Source organism: Lepidochelys kempii, chromosome 9 (assembly GCF_965140285.1).
Source record: "Lepidochelys kempii isolate rLepKem1 chromosome 9, rLepKem1.hap1, whole genome shotgun sequence".
Classification (NCBI taxonomy): domain Eukaryota; kingdom Metazoa; phylum Chordata; order Testudines; family Cheloniidae; genus Lepidochelys; species Lepidochelys kempii.
Window position 1 is genome coordinate 81,463,293 of NC_136388.1, and position 23,714 is coordinate 81,487,006.

Sequence of the window (23,714 nt, forward strand, 5' to 3'; positions counted from 1 at the left end):
GATGGCAAACTTGGGGCTCTTCTGAATCTTAACAGAGTGTCTTTCTGTTAAATTTCTGGGTGTGATTACGCAATCCTTATTCACAGCAGCAAGCACTTACACCTAGGAATAGACTCACTGACATCCAGGGGACTAGTCATGTGAGTAGACATCCGATGATGTATGCATCCGATGAAGTGAGCTGTAGCTCACAAAAGCCTATGCTCAAATAAATTGGTTAGTCTCTAAGGTGCCACAAGTACTCCTTTTCTTTTTGTGAGTAAACACTGTGTCTTCTTATGTATGTCCTTAACAATGCGATATGGGTTAAAACGAATAGAACTGCTGTGGTTTGTGAGTACTCACCAACCTGAGTAAGGATTGAAGACAATGAGACAGCCTGTGTGAGTAAGTGCACAGCTACTGAGTAAGTGTTGTGTACTGTAGCCCTTAGATTTCAATATAAAAGAGAATTTTTGGCATTGAACATTCTGGCTCTTTACCAGAGAAGGAACTATTGAACTGACAGATATCTGGTTTTAGACAAATGTAACTTGGGCCATCTCTACACTACCACTTATGTCGGCAAAACTTATGTCGCTCTGGGGTGTGAAAAAACACCCACACCCCTGAGTGATATCAGTTTCATTGGCATAAGTGGCAGTGTGCACAGTGCTATGTCGGTGGCGGCTTCATTGGGGGTGGTTACACGAGAGATCTTACAGCAGTGCAGCTGCATCGATACAGCTGTGCCGCTGTTAGCTCGCTGGTGTAAACATAGCCTTAGAGCCTCGACTCTAATTCTGTTTGTGAGCTCCTTGTGGTACGGACCTGTCCTCCCCTGTGCTCTGTGCAGTACCAAGCATACTGCAGGCATGAAACAAATAATAACTACAGTGGTGAGCATTTCCTTACCCATATTTTCCTGTATTTTTCAGTGTATTCACATAAAAACTTCTTTAGAAACCACTTAGTGTTCAACCAGCTTATTTCTTTAGCTTTCTAAGAAAGTCTTAGGTTAATTATGTGTGGAACATGGCTCCAAGACTAAGGCAGGTCAGAGTGTATTAAAGGGGATGGGACCAGGATGGATACATAAAAAATCTGTGAGAAAGGAAGCACCAGAACTAGCAGCAAGGTGGGGCTGCCTGGATGGTCAGCCCTTCATTTGAATGCAAATGTAATTTTGGGGCAGGCAGTTATCTGTGACATCAGGCAGAACCTTAGTAAACTGTTACTACCAGCACCTGGTAACACCATTGTTAATCATGTGTAGTAAAGAGACATCAGGGCTAGCATGAGTCATTTATAGAGCCAGTTGGGGCTAGAAAAGAGAGAGAAAGAAGGAGGAAGGCAGGAAGAGATCAAACACTGTGAGGAGCAGGATGTCCTGGCAAGACAAAGCCAGGCTATGAGCATCATGTACGTGAGTTATCTTTTGGATAAAGAAACCAGCATGTATCCAGGATCTGTAAGGTGCAACAACAACAACAACAACCTGCCAGTGCAAAACTTTGTCTCCACTCCATCCTATTCAGATTACATGGGATATCATCATGTGCCAAGTATGGACAACCAAGGACAGTCTTTGGGAGCTTGGGGATCTCACTATGGCACGCAAAGGGAGGATTGGAATTCTTATGGCCCAGGACCCTCCAGTACAGTTTCTGCTGCACAAATCAATGGCTCATCTCCGGGACAGATCTCCTACAGCTCTGCTGATTACAATTCCCTGAATCCTGCTGGATCTGGGGTTTTACCTCCTTTAGGTACAATTAACACAGAGCAAATCTCTCCCAACAGTCAAAGGCACAGCTCTTATGAATGGATGAGGAAAACGGTGCAATCCACTTCCACAGGTATGTGGGTACTGAGGTTTATGCTGAGAAGGGCTTTCACTTTTTTTACCCAGTTTCTAGTTCATAAGAAAAGCTAGGAAGTATGCAGTGAGAGGAAGAATCCTGATCATTTTGATGGGTTCTTTTACTATCAGTTAAATATTGATTCTGCTCTTGAATGATGTCTTTGATCACATGCTGATTTATTACATTGCCATTCCTAATTTTTAGTATTCGGGCACATGGGAAGCAACCTCTTTGGGCTGTAAAAAAACTGCTCAATGCAGGGAAGTTACTCCATTTGTGATAAAATGTGAAATGGAGTAACTGGATCATTGAAGAATATGATTCCAGTGAGAATCTTAAAGATCACAAGTGTATTAAAAGCATTGAATTTTTTTTGTAACTTTCCATATTACTTTTCCTCTGGTCTCACAGTAAGCGTGAAAAAATACAGGCCAAAACTATATATTTGGAAATGTGTCAGAAACAGGGATTATAATAGAAATGCTCTCTCTGGCCCTGCAGACCTTACTCAGGTAAATAGGCCCACTAGATTCAATAAGATCTGTAGTATCATGCCACTAGCACAGAGTCAATACCATAGCTCCTTTTAAAAAAATTAGCATTTCAAGAGTGAATAAATGAGAGTGGATGAAAGGGCTTACTTCACTTTATAGATGGTGTCTTAGAAAAGGCAGGAATACAGACATCCATGGTTACACAGCTAGTCAAATACCTTGACAGGTCAATTTCTGATTTATAATAGTGAGCAAGTAAAAGCAATAGGTTGCATTTACCATCTTATGCGTAAAAGTAAGTCATGAAGCATTCAGAAAAGCAAAAAAGCAAAAATGAAGCAAAAAGGCTGCCTGGAAAGAACTAAGGAAAAGTTAATTGTGAAGGCACCTGATCCTGTGAAGTGCTGAGCACTCCTGGCTCCCATTGGCCTCCGTACCTCTTGGAGGCACTCAGAACCTCTTGGAGGTGCTCAGAGTCCTTCAATCAGTTGCAGTTCATGAAATTTCCTTTTCTTCTCTCCCAATCTCTGCCCCATGCACTACTGTAAGCAATGTTGAGGGTTTTTTAAAGTAGGAATTAAAACTGTCAATTTTGGGGTAAAAACAAAAAATAAATCTTAAATCATCAGTCAAAAGAAATACAGAAAATCATACATTAAAATGGTGCATCAGATTTCCTAAAGCCAGATTGTGATAAATTTATTAATGCTGAATAGTCTCTAATTCCGTGAGTAATCCCACCGAAATCAGTGGGATAAATTGTGGAGTAGGGTACTACTCTGGATGAGTAAGGACAGCACAGTTCACCCCCTAAAAATAAATATATGCACCAGGTTTTTTTAAAATCGTATTTGCTTCTGACTCACCGTTCCCCAACTGAAACGCAAACCAGGGGCCTAATCCCGCCATTATGCCTTGGCATAGTGCATCCTATTTGTGAGTAGTCCCAGGGAAGGCAATGAGATTACTCATAAGTGTTTTCAATATAGGGGCTCAAATCTAAAAGTGACACTATGTCTCCCAAGTAACAACCCAGGTTGCCACAAGCCCCTGTGGGAGTCTAAGAAATGCTGTCAAGAATATAGAGCTACAGAGAGTTGGCGGTAACACACCAGATGGCAGGAAAACCTATTCCAAATAAAATAATCCCCTCTTGCTCCACCCCCAGCCAGAATTGTCGGAACTCCGACAGACCCCACACTACTTTTTCTTTCTTCCCCTGAGCCCCACCTGTATTTTTATTCCTGTCTTTCTAGACGGCAAGCTTTTTGGGACAGGAACTCGTCTCCTTATCTGGCTGTGCAGTGCCAAATATACTGTGGGTCCTGTATAATAAATAACAAACAATAACATTCCGATCACCCATCTAACTAGCAAACCTTAGGCTCTTTCACACTCATCCTGCCAGGGCCTGATCCTATAAAGTGCATCACACTCATCTGAGGCATGGGGCACCTAGTAGGAATTCAGGGTGCTGCTAACACATTTCCGCTCTACAGCACCTGGTTCTACAAGCCACTGAGTGCCCTCAACTTTTTTGTGCTTAAAAGGAGTTGAAGGTGTTTAGCTCTTTGCAGGATCAAGCCTCGCAAATATACAAATAATTATTATCCAAGGCCCAAATCCTCAAAGGTATTTAGGAGCATAACTCCCATTAAAATCAATGGGAATTAAGTGCCTTAATATCTCTGAGGATCTGGCCTAAATGCCTATAGGGGACTAACTCCCACTGATATTCAGTGGGAGCCTATTGACTTAATGGGTATTGGATCAGGTCCTCAGGTCCTTGTCAAAGATTTGCTTCATTCTGAACAATAGTATCAAAACAACAGCTTTTCTTTCCTGCCTCCTCTTCCCTTTACTAATTATTTTTTAAGCCAGGAAAGCTCAGCTCAGATACAACAGCTGTCTAAGTGGGGCCCTGATTCTAGCCCTAATCCTGTTAATTCTTGTCTTTGTTTTCAGAAGAGCAAATATTTCCCCATTTTCCAGCAGGATTAAAATTAACAGCAGTAGCACACAACACGTATAGGCCATGATTCAATAAAGCACTTTGGCATGTGCTTAATTTTGAGCGTGAGTTTTCCTATTACCCTTGAGCACATGAGTAGTCCTGTTACACATGTTCAAATGCTTTGCTGGATTGGGATTAGCAAGCTCAGCACTTTGTAGGATTGAATCCATTACACTTTGCACCCTCAAAGCCTTGTACTGTACAGACACTGATCCCTATCTAGGAGTCTTTCTAGGCTAAAATCACCACTGATTTCAAGAGTTGTTTTGCCTAAGGAAGGACTGCAGGATCAGGCCCACTGTTGAATTAGAAATCTAACAACCTGTGAAGTAGATAAGCGTATTATCCCTATTTTACAGATGGAAAACTTGAGGCTCAGAGGCTGACGTACCTACAGTCCCTCAACCAGTGGAAGAAATGAATCAGATGAATAAATTACTATTTGCTGTTTAAATGCTGTGAAACTATAACAATACAGCTAAGTGCCATGTCCAATAAAAATACAGTTTAATTATTGAGACAATTATATTAAAGCAAGATGATTTTTGCAAGATGACCTTGCAATCCTGCAAAAAATTACTCCTATTAGTAATTCCCTTTGAAGTCAGCAGAGCTACTTGTATTAGGATCACTCACATGAGCAGTCCACACATGTGAGTAAAGGCTACAGGTGTGGGCCCTACACTGATTTTGTGGTGGGTTTTCTTTGTTGTTTTCTGGACTCATGCCCTGATGAATGTGGAAGGAAAATGTTTAACCTATTCTCTACTCTTCTCTTATCCCCTGGTCATCTTTCCACCTTTTGTTCTTCATTCCTATCATTCCTATGGATCTGGAAAGGGAAAAAAAGGAATGCAACATACTCTTACCTTAAGCCATTTTTCTTTCTTTTTTTTTAAAGCAATATTAATACCAGGTCCTCTACTAGTGTAAAGTCAAGTCAATGGAACTATGCTACACCAATGGAAACTCTGGTTTTAGTATTTAATATTAGAGGCCAGCCTATAAGTCTTGTGGTGCTAGAATGCATTACCATTCGGGAGATAATCTGACTGTGGTCCATCATTCTCAAGCTGGAAGACATGCTTCATTTTGAGCTGTAATGCCTTCTCTTACCAGCTTTAGAACTGGAGGGATTGGGTTCTGAGCCAGCACCCACCAACGTCAATGCCAACATTCTCATCAACTGCAGTGGATGCAGGATTGAGTGCTTGGTCTTTGCATGGATGAAGGTGCTGAGCATGCAGAAGAAAACAAAATGTATTAGACTTCAGAGAAAGGCTCAAGGGCAATTCCACGGAGAAAATGCTGAATATTAAATATTTACTATTTTTTATCCAATGATATAGCTGGAGCAAGGCTCCTCTCACTTATCCCCCTGCCCTCCAAAAAATTACCACTCAGAGCACAGAACAAAGCCAGGCCAACTATCACTGTAGGGTGCTTTATGTGAAAAAAAAATGGAAGCTCCCCCCATATTTTCAAAAGTATTCACAGGGTCAATTTTTGATGGAAGGTGGAAGAAAATCCACCCTGGAAAACATTACAAATCACCACAAGTTGGCTTCACTACTTTCATAGAGCTATTTTGTCATTTTCACTGAGGAGGAAGAAAGGTCACTTTTTGTTTTTAGAAAAAATAGCAACAAATTTGCAGTGAAACCATACCCCAACAAAGTATTTCTGTGACACTGGTGAAAACTTGCTTCTCCAGCAGTTTCACCAGCAGTGTGAATTTCTTCACACATCTGTAGGGTGGAAGAGAAGACCTGACATTAAATAGAAAGGGGGTAAGAAGGGTTTCTGATGGTGTAAAGAAGGGGAAGGAGGGAAACTTTGATTATGGGCAGAGCTTGTAATTTCCTGCACATGAAGACACGAAAGCTTATGCTCAAATAAATTGGTTAGTCTCTGAGGTGCCACTAGTCCTCCTTTTCTTTTTGCATATCTTCCTTGTTTAATTACAGCTTTCTTAGGACACAGGCTACACTTCCTGATGATGAACGATTCTGATGACATCACTGGCGCATGCACTACCCACAAAGATTATCTAATCTTTGAAGAGCATAGAAATCCCATCCCTTACCATCTTTAGAAAGGGGAAAATATTGTGGGAAAGAATCACATTCCTTTCAAAAGCCCAATCTTGCAAGGTGCTGAATGTCTAAAGAATGTATGAGAGAGCACTAACACTGCTACAACACTGCATATAAAACAATATATATAACACTTTTAGGAATTTCAATTCATCCCTTGCTTCCTTGGCTTTAGAGAATCACAAAAAGCAGATTTCTCCTGATCTGGTCACTTTCAAATCTATCCACACCTTCAACAGCTTGTACACTTTTGATAGCCAAAAATCAGACTATTGGGTAGGGAATCCATTCAATCAACAGAGGCTAGAGGGGGGAAAATGGAGAGCAATTCTGCTTTGGATTCAATTGATCTAATTTGGTTTACCTTAGTGCAGTATCTCCAAGTTTATACTGGCAAAACCAAGAACAGAATTTACCCATGAGTTTTAGCATAAAACAACAGACTAGATTCAAAGTAGAAAATCCAGGTATTACAAGTCAGGCAGAAGTCAACAAAACAAAAAGAAAAATTCTGCACTTAAAGTCTCATGATGGACCTTGACTCCAGTATGCTGCTCTTCTTCTCCCAGACCCACCATTCAGATCTGAGACAGAATTTCGTTCATACTTTGAAAACATGGGGCAAGATCCTGGTAAAATTGAAGCAAATAAGTAATTTTACTCATACGTGTAGTCCCACTTAACTCAATGGGACTTTTCCTGGGAGTAAAGTTACTGATACACATGTATGAAGGTTTGGGACAATGTAATGCTTCTGAAATGGAAAGATGCTAACCCTGTATTTTAACTATTAATGAATATGTTATACAGAATGGGGGAAAGTGTTCCTTGTCTTAATTAATTCAAAACTGCTTTGGTTTCATAACTCTGTTGAAGTCAGGGAAGTTACCCCAAGGATGAGTTTGGCCCTTTCTATCACTACTCTACAAAGTAACCCCAGGCATATTTAGAGACAGGCTCAAAGCAAAACTCTGGATCCAAGGGCAAGCAAAATCAAAACCCAGATTTGGATTTGAATTTTGAAAATGCCCTCTGTCTTTGCAATGGACTGAATCGATACTTCCAATCCAGTCACCCTCAAATAGTGGGTTATACAAGAATCCAGATGTGAATTGTGTGTCTTGAACATATTTTGTGCCAGAATGTGTTCTCCATTCTACTAATTTCAGTTCCTCCCATTTAATTAGGTATACCCATTACCCCCCTCTGGCACAAGTTGCACCTATGTAACTGAGACCAAAATATGAGCCTCTATAATTAATATGATACTGTAGTATTGATCTAGCTCTCTCTATAGGCATAGGTAGATGCTAGATTTTTATGAAGGATGTTAGCTCACATAAGACAGAAGCTCCTAAACAGCTGAGAGAGGAGGCAATGAAAAAGGGGCCCGGGCCAGTTCTAATGCTAATTTATTTTGCTTTGTAAACTAGTTGTGAGGTCTGAGAGTATTTTTTTTCTTCCATGGGCTACATTGTCTTGGGGTTTGAGGCCTATCTGTCATATTGAGGCAACAGACCCTTTTAACACTTCTCTTTGCTTTGATATGCAGCCCTGTCTCTTCCTTCTCCCTCTTTTCTTCAGCAGTTATATTGCCGGAAAGGGTGATGATTTTCACAGCAAATAAAGAGGCCTTCTCCTAGCTTTATTGTCTTCAGAAGAAATGCTCTGTGAATTTTATGACCAATGGGAAAGCTCTTCCCTTCCCCCCACTTAGATCCTGACCAGAGTCACAAAAATTGCTAGAGTAACTAGCCTTCCCTCTGTGGAATTGTTAAAACCCTTTTGCAAGGTGCAGTTTAAGTCGTAAATGTCAGGTGAACCCAATTTTTCCAAAGGCAATTTCAAATGAATTTTCAAACTTCCCTACACTTAAGCTGCTTTTCAGAACCAGGCTATCCATGTATTACTGCTTGGAGGGCATATTACAAAGTAGGTTAGACCTCTGACTTCTGCTAGCCTATTAGATCAAGCCTAAACATGTGCAATTCCATGACAGAGTCCCTCAAGAGAGAACATCTCTAGTTAAATCGATACCACACATTGACGATACCAGTCTGGCATCAGGAAAAGACTCAGGGGAAAAAAAAAGCCAAATAGGGCAAATTTTGCTCACTTGACTCACCTGTGTAGTTCCATAGACTCCAGTGAAACTATTCACCTGAGTAAAATTAGGAGGGTTGGCTAAAGGTTGGATTTAAAATTTATTTTTCAGCTTTAGAGGGGGAAACTGTAATTATTGTCTCCAAAAGGACTGTGAAAAAGCCAACAGCAGCATCTTTGTTGTTTATTGGCCAAATCCTTACAGCCTTGGAATTTTGGCTGCATAAAAACTGAGCAAGATCCTCAGGATTTGGGCCAGAAAGAATGAGAGACATGTCATTAAATGTAATGAATGGAATTACAGGGCTTTCATAATCTTGCAAATGGTTTGGGGTTAACTTTTGGTTTGGGAAGTTTGTTTTGATTTAGCTTTGGCAAGTGTATGAAAAACGTATTCCTTCACCCTCAATATAAAATGCTGTATGAATAATGGGGGTTTGACCCAGCTCCCAATAAAGGAATTGGAAAGAGTCCCATTGACTTAAATGGACAATAAAACATTCTCTTCTTAGATGCGCCAGGCAGACCTCAGCTCTGATATTCTCTTCTCCCAGTGGGTGCGTAAGGATTCTGAACACGTAGAAAAAGCAGAATATTTAAATCAAGAGCCACACCAGGCAAATCATAGAGAATTTTGCTCTTATTATTTACTTTTTAAAAAATCAACCCATCTCAACTAGATTTGTAAATTTCTGCTGCCTTGGTTTTAAACCATAAAGTACTATCATATTTAAAAAGAAACAGAAGTGTATTTGCATGATAATAAACAAGCACAACACGTATAGACAAATAGGTGCTGAGTTCTGCAAATATATTTAGCTTCTATTTCAGTTTAAAAAGCTAATAAAAATTCCTCCTGATGGATAATAAGAGTTTAATACTTAAAATCAGAAACTGAGAGGTTAGTCATGCTTATTCCAATTCTCTTCAGCCTACATAGATATCAAGTACATTTGGAGATAAAAGGGGATCTGATATTTGTTTATGGCTTCTGAATGTGAATAGAGTTCATGATAAGATCACCTTGTAGCTCTTTTGTGTACTTCATCTTAACACCACAATGGAGAGTTTAGGGAAACATTTTAGGCATTTTGTTCCACAGAATGACCCCAAATTCACATTATTAAGGGGAAAAAAACCTAAACAAAAACACAGGCTAGAGAGATCAAAAGAAATTTAAAAAATATCAAGTAAGGCATTAAAGCACCACAGGTGACCATGTGTTAAACAAACAATTTACACTTCCAATGAATGAAAACAAATGTACTTGATATCTATGTAGGCTGAAGAGAATTACTGCTGTTTTTCAGGACCTCTTTAATTTTTTTGTCAGTAGTGTTTTGGAATTGGCATCACAGCTAACTTGACTATTGGAATAAGCATGATTGGGTTGACTCTGCTCTCACTCCAGCATAACACTGGTGTTATCTACATTGGCTTCAGTGCAGTTACGACAGATTTAAACCAATGTACTCAGAGCTGAATCAGTGGGACTCTTTCCTGGGGAAGGTGTCAGACTTGGTTGAAAGTATTCTTGGCTTTATGGACAGACTGGTTCTTAAACAAACAAACAAATATGAATAATAAGTATGAAGATGGACAAAAATATTTTTCCACACCAAAATGTTCAGGCCTGTCTTCAAATTATACAGATTTGACGAGAAATGTCCAGATTACTTAAATACATGTTAATACATAGTGCTTGCCCAAGGCTGAGCTATATGTATCATGGAGGCTAAAAATTCAGAGAGTAGGACCTTGTGTTCTTCAATCCTGGTGAACAGAGATCCCAGAAGAAAACAAGTCTGTCACACTCATTAGATCAGGTATCATTCATAGCCATAGGCAGAATATAATTTATTAATTATTTGTAATGAGGTAGCACCTAGGAGCTCTAGTCACGGAGTAGGATCCCATTGTGATTGGTTCTGGGGCCATGATGATCTGGACTTCAGCATTAACACAGGGGGAAGGCCAGTGAGAAAGGAAGCATCTATGGTCTTCTCCCTTTTTACTGCTGCTAGGACTGGCTGCCCGAAGAAGCTGTCTCATTATGGAATTAATAAAGTTGTAGCCTTTTGGGTGGTTTTGGAGAAGTCCCCCTTTTCCCTGAGAATCAGGCATTAACACACCTTTCTCAGGAAAAGGGTTTGTGAGTAAGCATGAGCCATCCTACCAGGCACGTGCATTCTCCAGACAGGTTGCAGGCCATAATGGGCCTTGAGAGTAATGCAGGCTCTGAGTTTTAAGGAGCTGTTTAGCGTTGGGGTAATGCAGACTCTGATAAGGCCTTGGTTTTAAACTGCTATTAATAATCACTAGGTCTGTGATACTCTGACTGGATTTAAGCTTTGACAAAGGGGAGGGAAGGGAGGTGACAAAAGGAGCATCTATGGTCCTCCCCCTTTTTACTGCTAATAGGACTGTTTACCTCGAGAAATTATCCTGATGGAATTAATAAAGTTGCAGCCACATGGCCAGAAATTCCAGATGTCTGGATCTGTCCTCAATGGCTGCTGACATTCACAATTACTTTTTAACAGTCCATGTCAGCCATGTTCAGCCATGTCACGGACCCAGACTTGAAATGATGTAACGAGATTAGTAAAACACTGGATGCTGCAACTTTAGCATGGTCTCTACATCAAGCATTATCATTCTCTCAATCTCTATCTATTTTCAAATGAAAATATTTCATACTTCCATTCCTTGTGATGACATCCAGGCGGAGATAGTTTGTCTCCATCTTTTAACCCAAGGGACAAAAAGAGCTGCCAATCAAACTATAATAATAAACTCGGCACATATCAATCATTATCATGATTGTTTTTACAGCACCAAGAGTGCCAGACAGACAGTGTGCTTTATAGACAGTGAAAGAAGCCTTACAAATCCCCCTTTGAGGCAGGTATCATCTCTGTTTATGGAAACCGAGCAATAGAGATGTTTTGTGACTTACCTAAGTCCACAGAGGAAGTCTGTGTCAGAGCTAGGAATAGAACTCAGATTTCCTAACTACCAATCCTTAATCACAAAACCACACTTCCTCCCCAAAATGTGTTGATAAAGAAATCTGAGCATCCATTTGTCATCAGTTTACTTAAGAACAAAAGTAAAGTCTATGGGTCAGATTCAAATGTGGTGTAAATCAACACTAACTCTACTGAAGTCAATGGATTTACCCTGGAGTAAGTGAAAGAAGAATCAGGCCTCGAATTTTCAGGAACATTTTTTCAAATGTAAAACAGGTATTTTATGCTATTGAAGTTAAAAACTTTCGCTTGAAGCTATTTTCTTTCAAAACAGGTAAAACAAGAACAAGAGAGAAGTACCGGGTGGTTTACACAGATCATCAGAGATTAGAACTGGAGAAGGAATTTCATTACAACAGATACATTACAATCAGGAGGAAGTCTGAACTTGCAGCAAACCTAAGACTTTCCGAGAGACAGGTAGAGTATGGCTCACATACTCGGATTTCCCATGCATTGTTATTGTTGATCAGGAGATGACAAGACTGGTTAAAAACACAAGCATCCTAATGTCTCTAAGCACCAGACAACATGGCTGGACTCTGTTTGCAATGTACAAACCAGTAACTTATTCAGCAAAGTGTGATTACTCCCACTGGCCTTATCTCCACATTTCCCACCATTGCTACCACGGACTCAGCTGTATCAGTGGTGGCAATGATGCTAGTGCAAGTACAGACAAGGCACTGGCATCTGGCAGCCTTTTAAGCGGTGTTGTTTAGACCTGCTCTGAATAGGGACAGATGAGATGGTCTTAAAACACCAGCAGCTGCCAGGGGGCTTGTCTAACCTGGTGGGAAATTTTAGCAAAAAGTCCTAGGGTGAAATCTTGACCCCACTCCCCAATGGGAGTTTTGCTATTGACTTCAATGGGGCCAGGATTTCATCCTTAGTTTAGACATAGTAAGTCCAGTTGACAAGCTCAAGTATATTTAGGAAGGTATTTATTTTTCCCCTGGGTTCCTCTTGACGTTGACGATTCCCTCCTCCCTCAATATTTCCTCCATTCTATCCTCTAATCTTGAGGTTCTATATTCTAGCCAAGAGCTGAATAAAGTTTGCTCTGGAATCCATCAATGTCAGACTCCTAAATCAGGTGTTTGCAATGGCTGTGCACTGCTCCTGCAGTGCTTCCAGCCTTTTCTTCCTCCTACCACTTGAGCTGGAAACATGGCCTCTAGCTCTAAAACACCTCCAACTCCAGCTGGTCCAGGAAGCAAGACACTGAGATAAGAAGTCTAGCTGGATCACCCACAGAGCAATGCATATAATTATTCCTTGGGCTAACATAATATGTTCTATTTCATGTTACCTGGGAGATCCTTTAATCATTGCACTGAAACTAGGCAATGAAATACAGAATTATGAGTTTTATTGATTGAGCTCTCTGAATAATTCTTGTTGGGTAATATATGCAACAATTTCACCTTGTTTTGTTTGCAAATTGTCTGCAAAAACATCAAGATTTCTCCAGTTGTTCAATGAATAATGTGCCTGACTCTCCTCTTTTTTGTACCGTGTGATGTGCAAAGTGGATGTAAAAGCTACCAGATCAGATTGGTAGCATTGTACATCCAGTCTGCCCTCAATTTACAAAGGTGTAAATGACAACATATGGTGAAGTGGAGAAACAGGCTTAAATTTCATTAATAAGTATTGAGCTGCAGCGAGTTAGCAAGTAATTCATTACACCTATTTGACTACCAGACACTTGAGTTGTTTTAACTGGACATTTGAGTCACATTATATATATTTATTCCCTGATTGGATAAACAAATTCTTCATATCTGGATTTACGTATGCCCACGATTACTAATTCAAGTTTCACTTTCTGTGAATATTCAGCCCAGTCATGTAATGTTTGAGTTACTTTGTATCTTAGGCCTCCTCTAATCACAAAAGCTGTATGTAGGGCTTTAATTATGCCAGTATGGTTACCGTGTTACAACGCCTCACCACCACCCCACTGTGGATGTAGTTATACTCATATAGCTTATTGCCATTCAGGAAGGGGTATCAGCAATACCAAGGCCATGTCTATACTACCCGCCAGATCAGCGGGTAGTGATTGATGTATCAGGGATCGATTTATCGCATCTAGTGTAGGCGCGATAAATCGATCCCTGATCGCTCTGCCGTCGACTCCGGAACTCCACCAGGGCGAGAGGCAGAAGTGGAGTCGATGGGGGAGCGGTGGCCATCGATCCTGTGCCGCAAGGACGTGAAGTAAGTGATTCTAAGTCGATCTAAGATGCGTCGACTTCAGCTACACTATTCTCCCCCTCCCACCCCCCCCCCCCCCCAGTGTAGACCAGGCCCAATATAAGGCATCTGTTATACCATTATAACGGTGTCTACATTCGAGGTTATATTTTTGGTTTTAAAAAAATCACATACCTAACCCAACAGAATTATACCAGTGCAAAAACTGTGTGTACAACAGACCTTAGATTAGATCAGTGATAACACTGATGGTTTTTGGACAGGCTGTTGTGCCTGTGAGAAAAATGTGCGTGATAGTTGCCACATAGCGTAAAGTGACTGTAGGCAAGATTTTGTAGCTTTGGTACAGTAGGTGCTGATAATCTGGGAAGCAGGGAAATTCATTCACCCCGTGAGATACTGGGAGAAATGGATCCTCTTATAACCCCAGAAATAGCTCATATGGATGGGAGGAGGGGTTCTTTCCTGCAAATTAAAAATTAAAATACAAAAAGGTGATTGTGATTGGTTAAAGACTCTACTAACATTAATGAATGATACTGACATATATATATATATATATATATATATATATACACACACACACACACAGAAAGCATGCACACAACATTTTGCTTTGATGGATCTCAAAATACTTTACAAACTTTACCACAGATACATATGTATTGTTTTACCCACATCTCAAATATAGCCACTGTTGAAATGAAACACAGCAATTATTTACCTAGGGACAGCAATGCTACAGAACAGTGTTTGGACAAGAAAAATTAATACTAAATCCAACTGAAATTGCTTTTGGAAATGTAGTAAGCAAAATGGGCCTGTTGTTAGGGGAAGACAGAAACAAGTGAGCAGGGGTGGAGGGTGTTGAGGCGGATGCTGGGGAACAAGGAAGAAGAAGGAGAGAATTAGACTGGGAGAAAGAAAACTATTTGTAGAGCAACTCAACAAGGGAAAATGTCCCCACGGCCCCACAGTCCGTGACCCACAAGCCCAAGTCAGCTGGCATGGGCCAGCCGCAGGTATTTAAATATAATTTAGACATACCCTTAGACAGGACAGTAATGGGGGAGCTATAGCATTACCTAAAAATGAATAAGTCTCTTATTTTGGGTTTTGCCACCATATAATTTTTTTCTAAAACAAAGAAATTTGGAATTTTAAAAATTCTTCGGCATAGCACCTATGGAGAACACCCATTTTTATTGCTTTGCCTTCTCTCAGCTCACCACAGTCTGTGCCTTTCCATGATGCTGGCAAAAAATAATTGCTCAATGAATCCCATTTCTCATTAATTCACAAATTTCTCCTAGGATTATAAAAAATTGGTTGCAACACTACTCTGTTTCTGATCTGAACATCAAAAGGATGGCAGATTTTTTTAAATTGTCATGATAATTTTGCCTCAGTAAACAGATTAGACTTCATACAGAACTACTTATGCAGTTCCTTAGCTGGTATTAATTGGGGTCAGTTTACACTAGCTGAGGATCTGCCCCATGATCATTATAGATGCAACAGAACTTTTCACAAGAGTAATGAGTAAACCCTAGATTCCATTACATTCTGCTGCCTCAAAATACCCCTTCCCCCATAGTTTCAATTGGACACAATATTCTTCATTAGCTATCCTACACTGTTGCTGATTCTTTATTGCCTACCCTAAAAAAACTGTAAGTGTTATTGCAGCATTCTCTTCAACCATTGCTTCATTTCACCGCAAAGGTGGCTGCATTTCAGTTGAGAGTGAAGTAATGAATTGAGTATGTAGTTATCATTCTGCCCTTCAACGTGTGTGCACATTGCCCATTGACTTCAATAGACTGTATGCACATATATACTGAAGGGCAGAATTTGGTCCATATCTGTTTGTAAAGCACTTTAGGGTCCTTCTGTTTGAGAGAAACAACAGAAATGTAAACCATTAACATTATTCTGGAACACAGCAGAATACTATGTAAATCGTGTAGCAGGCCTCAGCCTAGCACTCCTTACCTAAAAGGTGAGGTCAACCCAGTATAAAGAAATAATTATTAAAAGATGTATTTCTGAGTTAAACTGGAATATAGGTCACTGAAAATGATTTTTAATAAGAAAGGGGGTTGAAAGGTAAGTTTTAAAAAAGGCTGTTTTCTCTGTCCCAAGTGGAAGAGCTGGGGTCATCTTACAAATTATGAGCAAACTTTTCAAATGTGTATGCCTAAACAGACAGCTAAATCCATATTGAGGAACTGGTATAAATCAGGACCAACTCCACAGAAGCCAACAGAGTTACCCTGCTGTAAATTTGATGAATGTGAGAAGAGAAAAATGGCCTGGGTAAATTGGCCCTGATCCTTTGATTTGGCCAAGCTGGACTCAGTGCACAAGCAAGGCAGGGGCTAAGGTGGCTGTAACACTACTTCTTTGCTCCCCTGATCTCTGGGGCTATTGATGCCAGGTCAGTCCACACCATTAATTAGAGCAGTCTCAAGCAACTGGACATCACAGTGATGCATGCAACATAAGAATTTAAGTAAGATTTTGTACACACAACCTAAATATGTTACATATAAAAGGGCCAAAAAATAAGACTCTAAAAACAATAAATCTCCCAACACTGAGAAGCTGACTTATCAGACTGCATTCTGTTACCTCTTGAAACACCTTTTCCTTTGTTCCTCTGCAGGTGAAAATCTGGTTCCAGAATCGCAGAGCCAAAGAAAGAAAGTTAATGAAGAAGAAAATGACTCATTTTGATGGCACCAGCCTTGGCTCTATGCAGAGTGACTCTGGCTCAGTGAGCCCCATCCCAGTACATAACCCACAGACTCATTCGGAAATGTCCAGTTCTTTATTTCCCCCGCCACCTCCTCCGCTTCCAATGAACAGCTTACAGCACAATGGGAACCTTCAGCAGGTTGTGGCCTCTCAGTAAGTCCATTCAAAGAGTTATTTTATAAAGAACATTATAAACCAACAGTACATGGAGCACTACCGTTCAAAAGGGGACAGGACAGCCAGAGCTGTTTCGCAAGAAATTCCAGCATCACAACAGCCTTGTGCGCAAAGGGTCCACGTACAATCAACTAAGGGCCAAATCCCCAGGGCCTGTGAAAGGACAGTGGAAAATCCCCAAAGCCAATGGAACTACTGTGTGCAAAGGGTCCTGGTTGGATGCTACATGGGGATGCCAGACCCTCTCTGGGCCACAAAGCAGGCATTTCCCATGGCAGTGCAGAGGGTGGGCTGGGAACAAGGGGTGTCCAGTTGTTCTGCTACTATGTGGATCCACTAGCCAAAAGATGTATGAAGTGGACCACAGGCAATGCTGCATTCCTGAGAGCAAAACAGGGACTGTGCATGTGCTCTGTGCCCTGCCACTGGATTAAGAGGGAAGATTCCTCCCCCTTCTCATCCTTATGTAGGTCCCACGTGCTAATTTCACTTTCTCAAGCTTTGCACATGGGTCCAGGATTTGGCCCTGAAAAACTAGTTCATGCTTTGGACGACTTGATTGAAAACCTAGATCAAGGTAGCTACAGACTGCTGAGTTATTGTTGGGGAGGGTCCAGCTTGATTTTTTTTTTTTTAAACAGAAATCACTTCCAAGGCTAAATAATACTAGAACAAACACGCGCTCTTCAAATCATCCCATAAATGTTTCTGGAGAAACATTATGGAACTGTGAATCTTGGCCCATTTTCACTCATGGTGGAAGAGATCATTTCAGTCCATTTTGTTTCTTAAAGAAATAGTGAAGGGAGAAAAATTCTTAAAACTTAGATATACTTAAGGGAACAATTGCATTTTGTGAGACAATGAAACCATAGATAAAGACACATCTAATGCATCCAAATAATGTTTAAATTCCTTGAAATTTAGTCTGGTTTTCAGACATATTAATATTAAAAAATAGAAAGGCCAGATTAATGGGAGACTAAGCAAATCAATATCTTGGTTGAATAAAACCTCGGGCCAATATTTTAAATGGGTCCCTAATACTAAGGTGCCAAATCCATATTTAGGCACCTAAATAAGTAGCCTGATTTTCAAAAGTGGTGCCATCTCATTGACTTCAGTGGGAGCTGTTGGGTACTCAGCACTTTTGAAAGTGTGGCTACTTATTTAGCTTTAGGCACCAAGGGTAACATTTTCAAAAGCACCTAAATAGCTCTGTCCCATTGTTAAAAGTGACAGGCTCCTAAGTCCCATTGACTCTCATTAAGACAAAGCCTCTTAAGTACCTAACATGGTGACAGGTTTCAGAGTGGTAGCCGTGTTAGTCTCTAAGGTGCCACAAGAACTCCTTGTTGTTTAAGTACCTAAGTCACTTTTGGAAATGGGACATAGATTCCCAAGTCACACAGGCACTTTTGAAAATTTTACCCCAAATCTTGGCCTAAGCGTATGTACATTTTTGTTTTCCTTTTAATTATATATCATAATATTATTTTGATGATCTAATGTGGGTAATGAAAAATTACTTTGTATATAAAGAACTCTAAAATAAAGTGACTTTTCAATAAGTGTTTCCAATGTGGTTTAAACCTACTGCAGAAAATGATAATGCAAAAAGGATTTTCATCATCAGTCTGTTATTTAATATAATTATGATATAAAATTTAAATATATAGTATAAGTGGAGGTGTTATGGTGAGAACAAGATGGCTCAGGCAGTTGGTAATGTCACGTCTAAATCACCAATTTTAGTGCAGCTCAGACCATTAAGGATCAAAGTTTTTTTTAATACCTCATGGTTGTGCAATGGCCTAAGTGAAATAAGGTTAGAGGTCCCAGTCCAGCTCCAATGGGCATGTGTTTGTATCACAATGCCCTCTAAATACCCTCTAAAATTGCCTTCCTGGTTGGCAGTAGCCACATAAGGTGTTGAGACTAAATTCAGCCTTAGGGGTGGCCCTTCCATATCAAGATTCAGGCAGATTGGCTGGGCAGCCTGAGGGAAGTCTGCACTGCTGCTGCTGTTCTGAGAGGTACAGCACACAAAGAGGAAGTCATTCACCATGGCAATCTGTGCGACAAATTCACTGTATCAACATCTAGAGATGGTTTGGAAGCTCCTACTGCCATGACGGGCAGGGCTCCAAGTTACTACAGAGAATTCTTTCCCAGGAGTCTGGCTAGCGGGTCTTGCGCACATGCTCAGGGTCTAACTGATCGCTAAATTTGGGATCAGAAAGGAATTTCCCCCTGGGTCAGATTGGCAGACAGCCTAGGGCAGATTGGCACTGATCCTGCTTTCCTCTACAGCAGGAGGCATTGGTTACCTGCAGATTTAAACTAGGACAGAGTTTCTCAAACTGGGGTCCGCAGACCCAAGACACTCCAGGGGGGCTCCATGGGCCCCCCCCGATCAACTTCTCCCCCTCCCTCCCAGCACCTCCTGCATGCCAGGGAACAGCTCTTCAGCAGTGTACAGGAGGCGCTGGGAGGGAGGGAGAGGAGCAGGGACAGGGCACACTTGGGGGAGGGGGCAGAATCATGTGCAGGGCCGCCAGCCCCGCTGATCAACTCCTCCCCCTTCCTCCCAGTGCCTCCTGCATGCTGGGGAACAGCTGTTCAGTGGCATGCTGGAGCCGCTGGGCAGGAGGGGGAGGAGCATGGACTGGGCGTGCTCGGGGGAGGCGGTGGAAAGAGGCGGAGAAGAGGAGGGGCAGGGGTGAAGTGAGGGTGGAAGGAGGTGGAGCGGGAGGGGAGCCTTATGGAAAGGGGTTCAGTGGGGGCATGCCCTGGGGCTAAGTGGGGGTCTTGGGGAATCCGTGAAAAATTTTAAATCAAAATGGGGCTCCTCGGGCTGCTAAAGTTTGAGAACCACTGAACTAGTATAAATGGTGGATTCTCTGTAACCTGAAGTCTTTAAATCATGATTTGAGGACTTCAGTAACTCACCCAGAGGTTAGGAGTCTATTACAGGAGAGGTTTCATGGCCTGCAAAGTACAGAAGGTCAGACTAGATGATCATGATGGTCCTTTCTGACCTTAAAGATATGAGAATTATGGAGAAAAAGTTCATAGTCCATAATGGTCAGAATTGGGCACAAATGAGGCACAGAATGAAGACACAAATACTGCTAACAAAATTACATGTAATGTATTTTGTTATCTGGATTTGCATTTCATATCCAATATTTGGTACCTGAAAATGGTGAATTTATCACTTACCATTGAAATATGTAAGAAGTTACTTTAATCAGTCTATACTGGCATACTGAGACAGAGTCCAAAGTCCACTGAGGTCAATGGAAAGAATCCCACTGATTTCAATGTGCTTTGGAAGCAGGCTCTTGATTACAGCATTTTGCTACCAAAGTGATTTATCATTTGCATTGCTAACCATGTCAACCGTATCAAGACGTATTATCTTCCAGATATGCCCATCAGAATTGCAAACAACAGCCATCCGACTTTGAATTAAAGGAAAATTGTACATACACTGTGTACAGACTCCACTGTATATGGTATTTCTTCTTTATATTTTAAGCTTGATCTCACTTGATTTCCAACAGACAGAGAAAAGAGGACTCTTCTAAAGGAAAGGGGGGGACAGACACACAATCAAACTATAGAGATCAAAACAGTAAAACATTTTGAAATTCTAAATCTGAAAATTATAACATTGTGCCTACTGTGCCTCCATATAGTAACTTCGGGACCAATCCTATGAGGTGCTCAGATACTTAGGCAAGGTCCTAACTGCCCTCAACTATTATTGATACTAACAGAAAATGAAGGTGTTCAGCATCATGCAAAAAGGTGCCCCACACCCTGCAGGATCAAGTTCATAGTTACCTACTCTTTCTTCACATCTCTGTGAAGTGCTTTAAAATTCCATTGCAGGATTAAAGGAAGAGAAATTCAAGTCTCTAACTCAAAAGCTTCTGTATGAAAGGAAAAATATACCCAAGCACAATTGCTTGTTCTTTATAACTAGACAAACATGCCATTCAAAGAATGAGGGATCTGGCAAAACAGCCTGTTTTATCTTGTTTACATGCAGAAGAGTTATTGAGGAAGATAAGTGATCACTTTGAAGACCTACCTCATTTCTGTTCCAGTTTGCTGAAAGTTTGCTTGCTATAGGTTGCTATGTGTTTCCAATCAGAGGTTGTTAGGTACACAAAATGAGGCTGAATTTTATTTGCAGAAGCAAATGTTCAAAGGTTAACATTTACTGCCCCAAATGCAGTATCTATAAACCGGGATAATACTTTAGGGATCATTAACCTTCTAGTTACGCCAGCGATAAACATTTTGTAAAACATACAGGTAATCAATTCAACTAAATATCTTAAGTGTGCTTTTGTTCATTATAACATGGATTGCCCACAAATGCACAAGGAATAATATTTCTCATGAAGAAATTTGCCAAGTATATTTGCCTACATTATATGTGATCAGCACAATTAGAAATAAAAAGAGACAGATAAATGCGGAGCCAATCAACAATAGAGGTGGTTTGATCCAGTCGGCTGAGTAAGAACCAGAAACCAGGAACTGCTGGTGCTAATCTTAGCTCTGACACCAACTTCCATTGTGGTTTTGGGCAGATGACTTAATCGCCTCTCATTTTCCTCACTTCTGTAAAAATGTGGATAACACCATAAGATTGTGGTGAAGAACTAGTTGCTAGCAAAGTGCCTTGAAGAAAAGCACAATGTAGGCATTATCATCATCACACACCAGATTGTTTCACAAAGGTATTGAAGCTCTTCATCTTTATTGTGATTGGACCCAAAACTGTATAAATCCAAGCTCAGATGATTTCAGTGATACAACCTTGAATTCTCACTGCTCAACAGGAAGCATAAATAATATTAAACAGGGAAGATCTGGTACAAATGAGCAAGACATGCAAATTCAAAACCATCAAACTTCAATGATTTTCCAAAACTAAGCTGTGCAATCTCTGCAGTAAACTGGACATTATCCAATGCATAAGGAACAAACATGGTTGAATTTCAGGCATGTGCCACCTTCTATTCCAGCTGTTTTTTCCTTGGGCAAATATATTTACTCTGGGCATAGAGATGGAAGTCTTGGTCCCAGTTAGAACCCTTATTCAATTTTCAAATATATTAATGCAGTACAGACTTGTTCCAAACCGAAATCTCTACATTTGTAATTCACAATGAAATGCTAAAGCCACATTTGTCTTGACTGGCCAAATAGTGACTATCACAAGTAGTCCCATTTTCTAGGTACTGAAAATAGTTGTCACTATCTGGATACATGGTCATATGTGTCTGATTGCTTGACAGCACATGCATTGACACCAACATCAATGACATGAACGCAGAACAGGGACAGCAGAAGTAGTTACCAAAGCATCATGACCAAAAAGCATTCCAGCTCCTTTCCTCCAGTATTTAAAGAGTGCAATTAGTTCCCTGTGCACTCTGCAGTGAAGAAGACTCCTTTCCTACTGGATGTCACAAAAAATGGAGAGGTAACTTTAGGACATATCATGCATGTTCCATTCTAGGGTTAAATAATCTCCTTTGCCAAAGTGACCTATACTCACTCAGTTACACGGTGGACCCCATGCTGCCAGGATGTACTTTAAAGCATCCACACTCTAGAATGGTGTGACTCCCCTTCAGTCCTGAACCACTCCCTCCTGCCCTTTATATAAATCCATTCTGGGTTGCATGAATTATGTACATGCCATTTATTTATGAAATGGAAAAGACAGCACTAAAAATGATTCATTATTATAAAGAGGCCCACAGGGGAAAAGCCACAGAAGGTTATCATGGCCCTTACACTCACTCTCTCTCCTCTCACAACTAATTGATAGTTTGAAACATTCTTTTGAAATGTTGTTAAAAAACGAAGTATATAGAATTCAGAATGGCCACCTTCAGGAAATCTCCATGGACAGCTGACATGCTGATTTCCATCATCTTTCTCTTTGCTAACAAAGATTTTACATGCAAAAATTCCCGATGCAAAGTTTCATCACCTGATGCATCCATTCTTTTCCAGAAAGGTCCAATGCAAAAAGTGAGCAAATAGTTCAGCCTCCATGTTAAAGTTAAGCACACACTTAAGTGCTTTGCTGGATCTGAGCTGGTAAGCCATAGTTCTCACTAGGGACACACTGAATTAACAAAGAGGGCAAGCTAACCAGCAGTCCGCCCTATACCACTGAGTGAAGTAGCTGCCTCACCGTCCCATGACCAGGACATGACTCATGGAGGGTTTCTGTCCGTTCCTGTTAATTTCCTACCAATCCAATCAAGATTAACAGCAAATTCTAAAATTTAGATGGCTTCAAGCTCCTAGCCTGTTGGCGGAGCCTTTAGTTTTATTTTTACTGCATGCTCATCACTTAGCCGTGAAATGTTGAAGACACAAGAACCAGTGTGTGGAACAACAATAGTATGTTGGCAGTTTAGTTATCTTATGTTGGTATGGATGCTAAAAATTTGCAGTCCTACCCAGAAATCTTATCCTTTATGTAAATCTGTTTAAGCAAAATGCCTTATCTAAAGCTGCTATTGTAACCTGATATTGAATCAGTACAGCAATCTGCCATGGGCATATCCTGATCTAATTAAGAAGATGTTCTGGAGAGGACTGAAAGATCTGAAGAAAATTCAGATAATAGAACAGGCAAAAACAAGAAAGAGAAAGGAGGAGCAAAAACAAGAGATAAAAGACGAACAGAGAAAGAAGGGTAAAGCTCTGTGATACAAAAATATAAGATTAGCTAATAGTGAAATTGTGGGAAAGGGAGAATAGAGCCACTAAGAAGGAAAAGGCCAGGAATGAAAAATCATATGTAGGTACAATTCATGCTATAAAAATAAATGCCATTGATTTATATATGAGTGTGATAATTCCTTTTTTAGGAGGAGCAGGCTTTGCAAAATGTGTTTGACTTGAATTTTGTAAACAGCCCATTT

General features: G+C 40.5%; 1 protein-coding gene and 1 long non-coding RNA gene across 2 annotated transcripts in view; one reads left to right on the forward strand and one right to left on the reverse strand.

Annotated features, from left to right (window-relative positions):
• LOC144930841 (uncharacterized) overlaps positions 1 to 23,714 on the reverse strand; it is a 63,535-nt gene that overhangs the window by 8,667 nt on the left and 31,154 nt on the right. The gene's annotated exons all lie outside the window — the stretch shown is intronic.
• LOC140916975 (homeobox protein CDX-1) lies at positions 1,400 to 23,499 on the forward strand. The gene is made up of 4 exons (XM_073358872.1): positions 1,400 to 1,838; positions 11,858 to 12,003; positions 16,475 to 16,719; positions 23,301 to 23,499. Exons 1-4 carry the CDS (start codon positions 1,400 to 1,402, stop codon positions 23,497 to 23,499), a joined length of 1,029 nt encoding a protein of 342 aa, XP_073214973.1.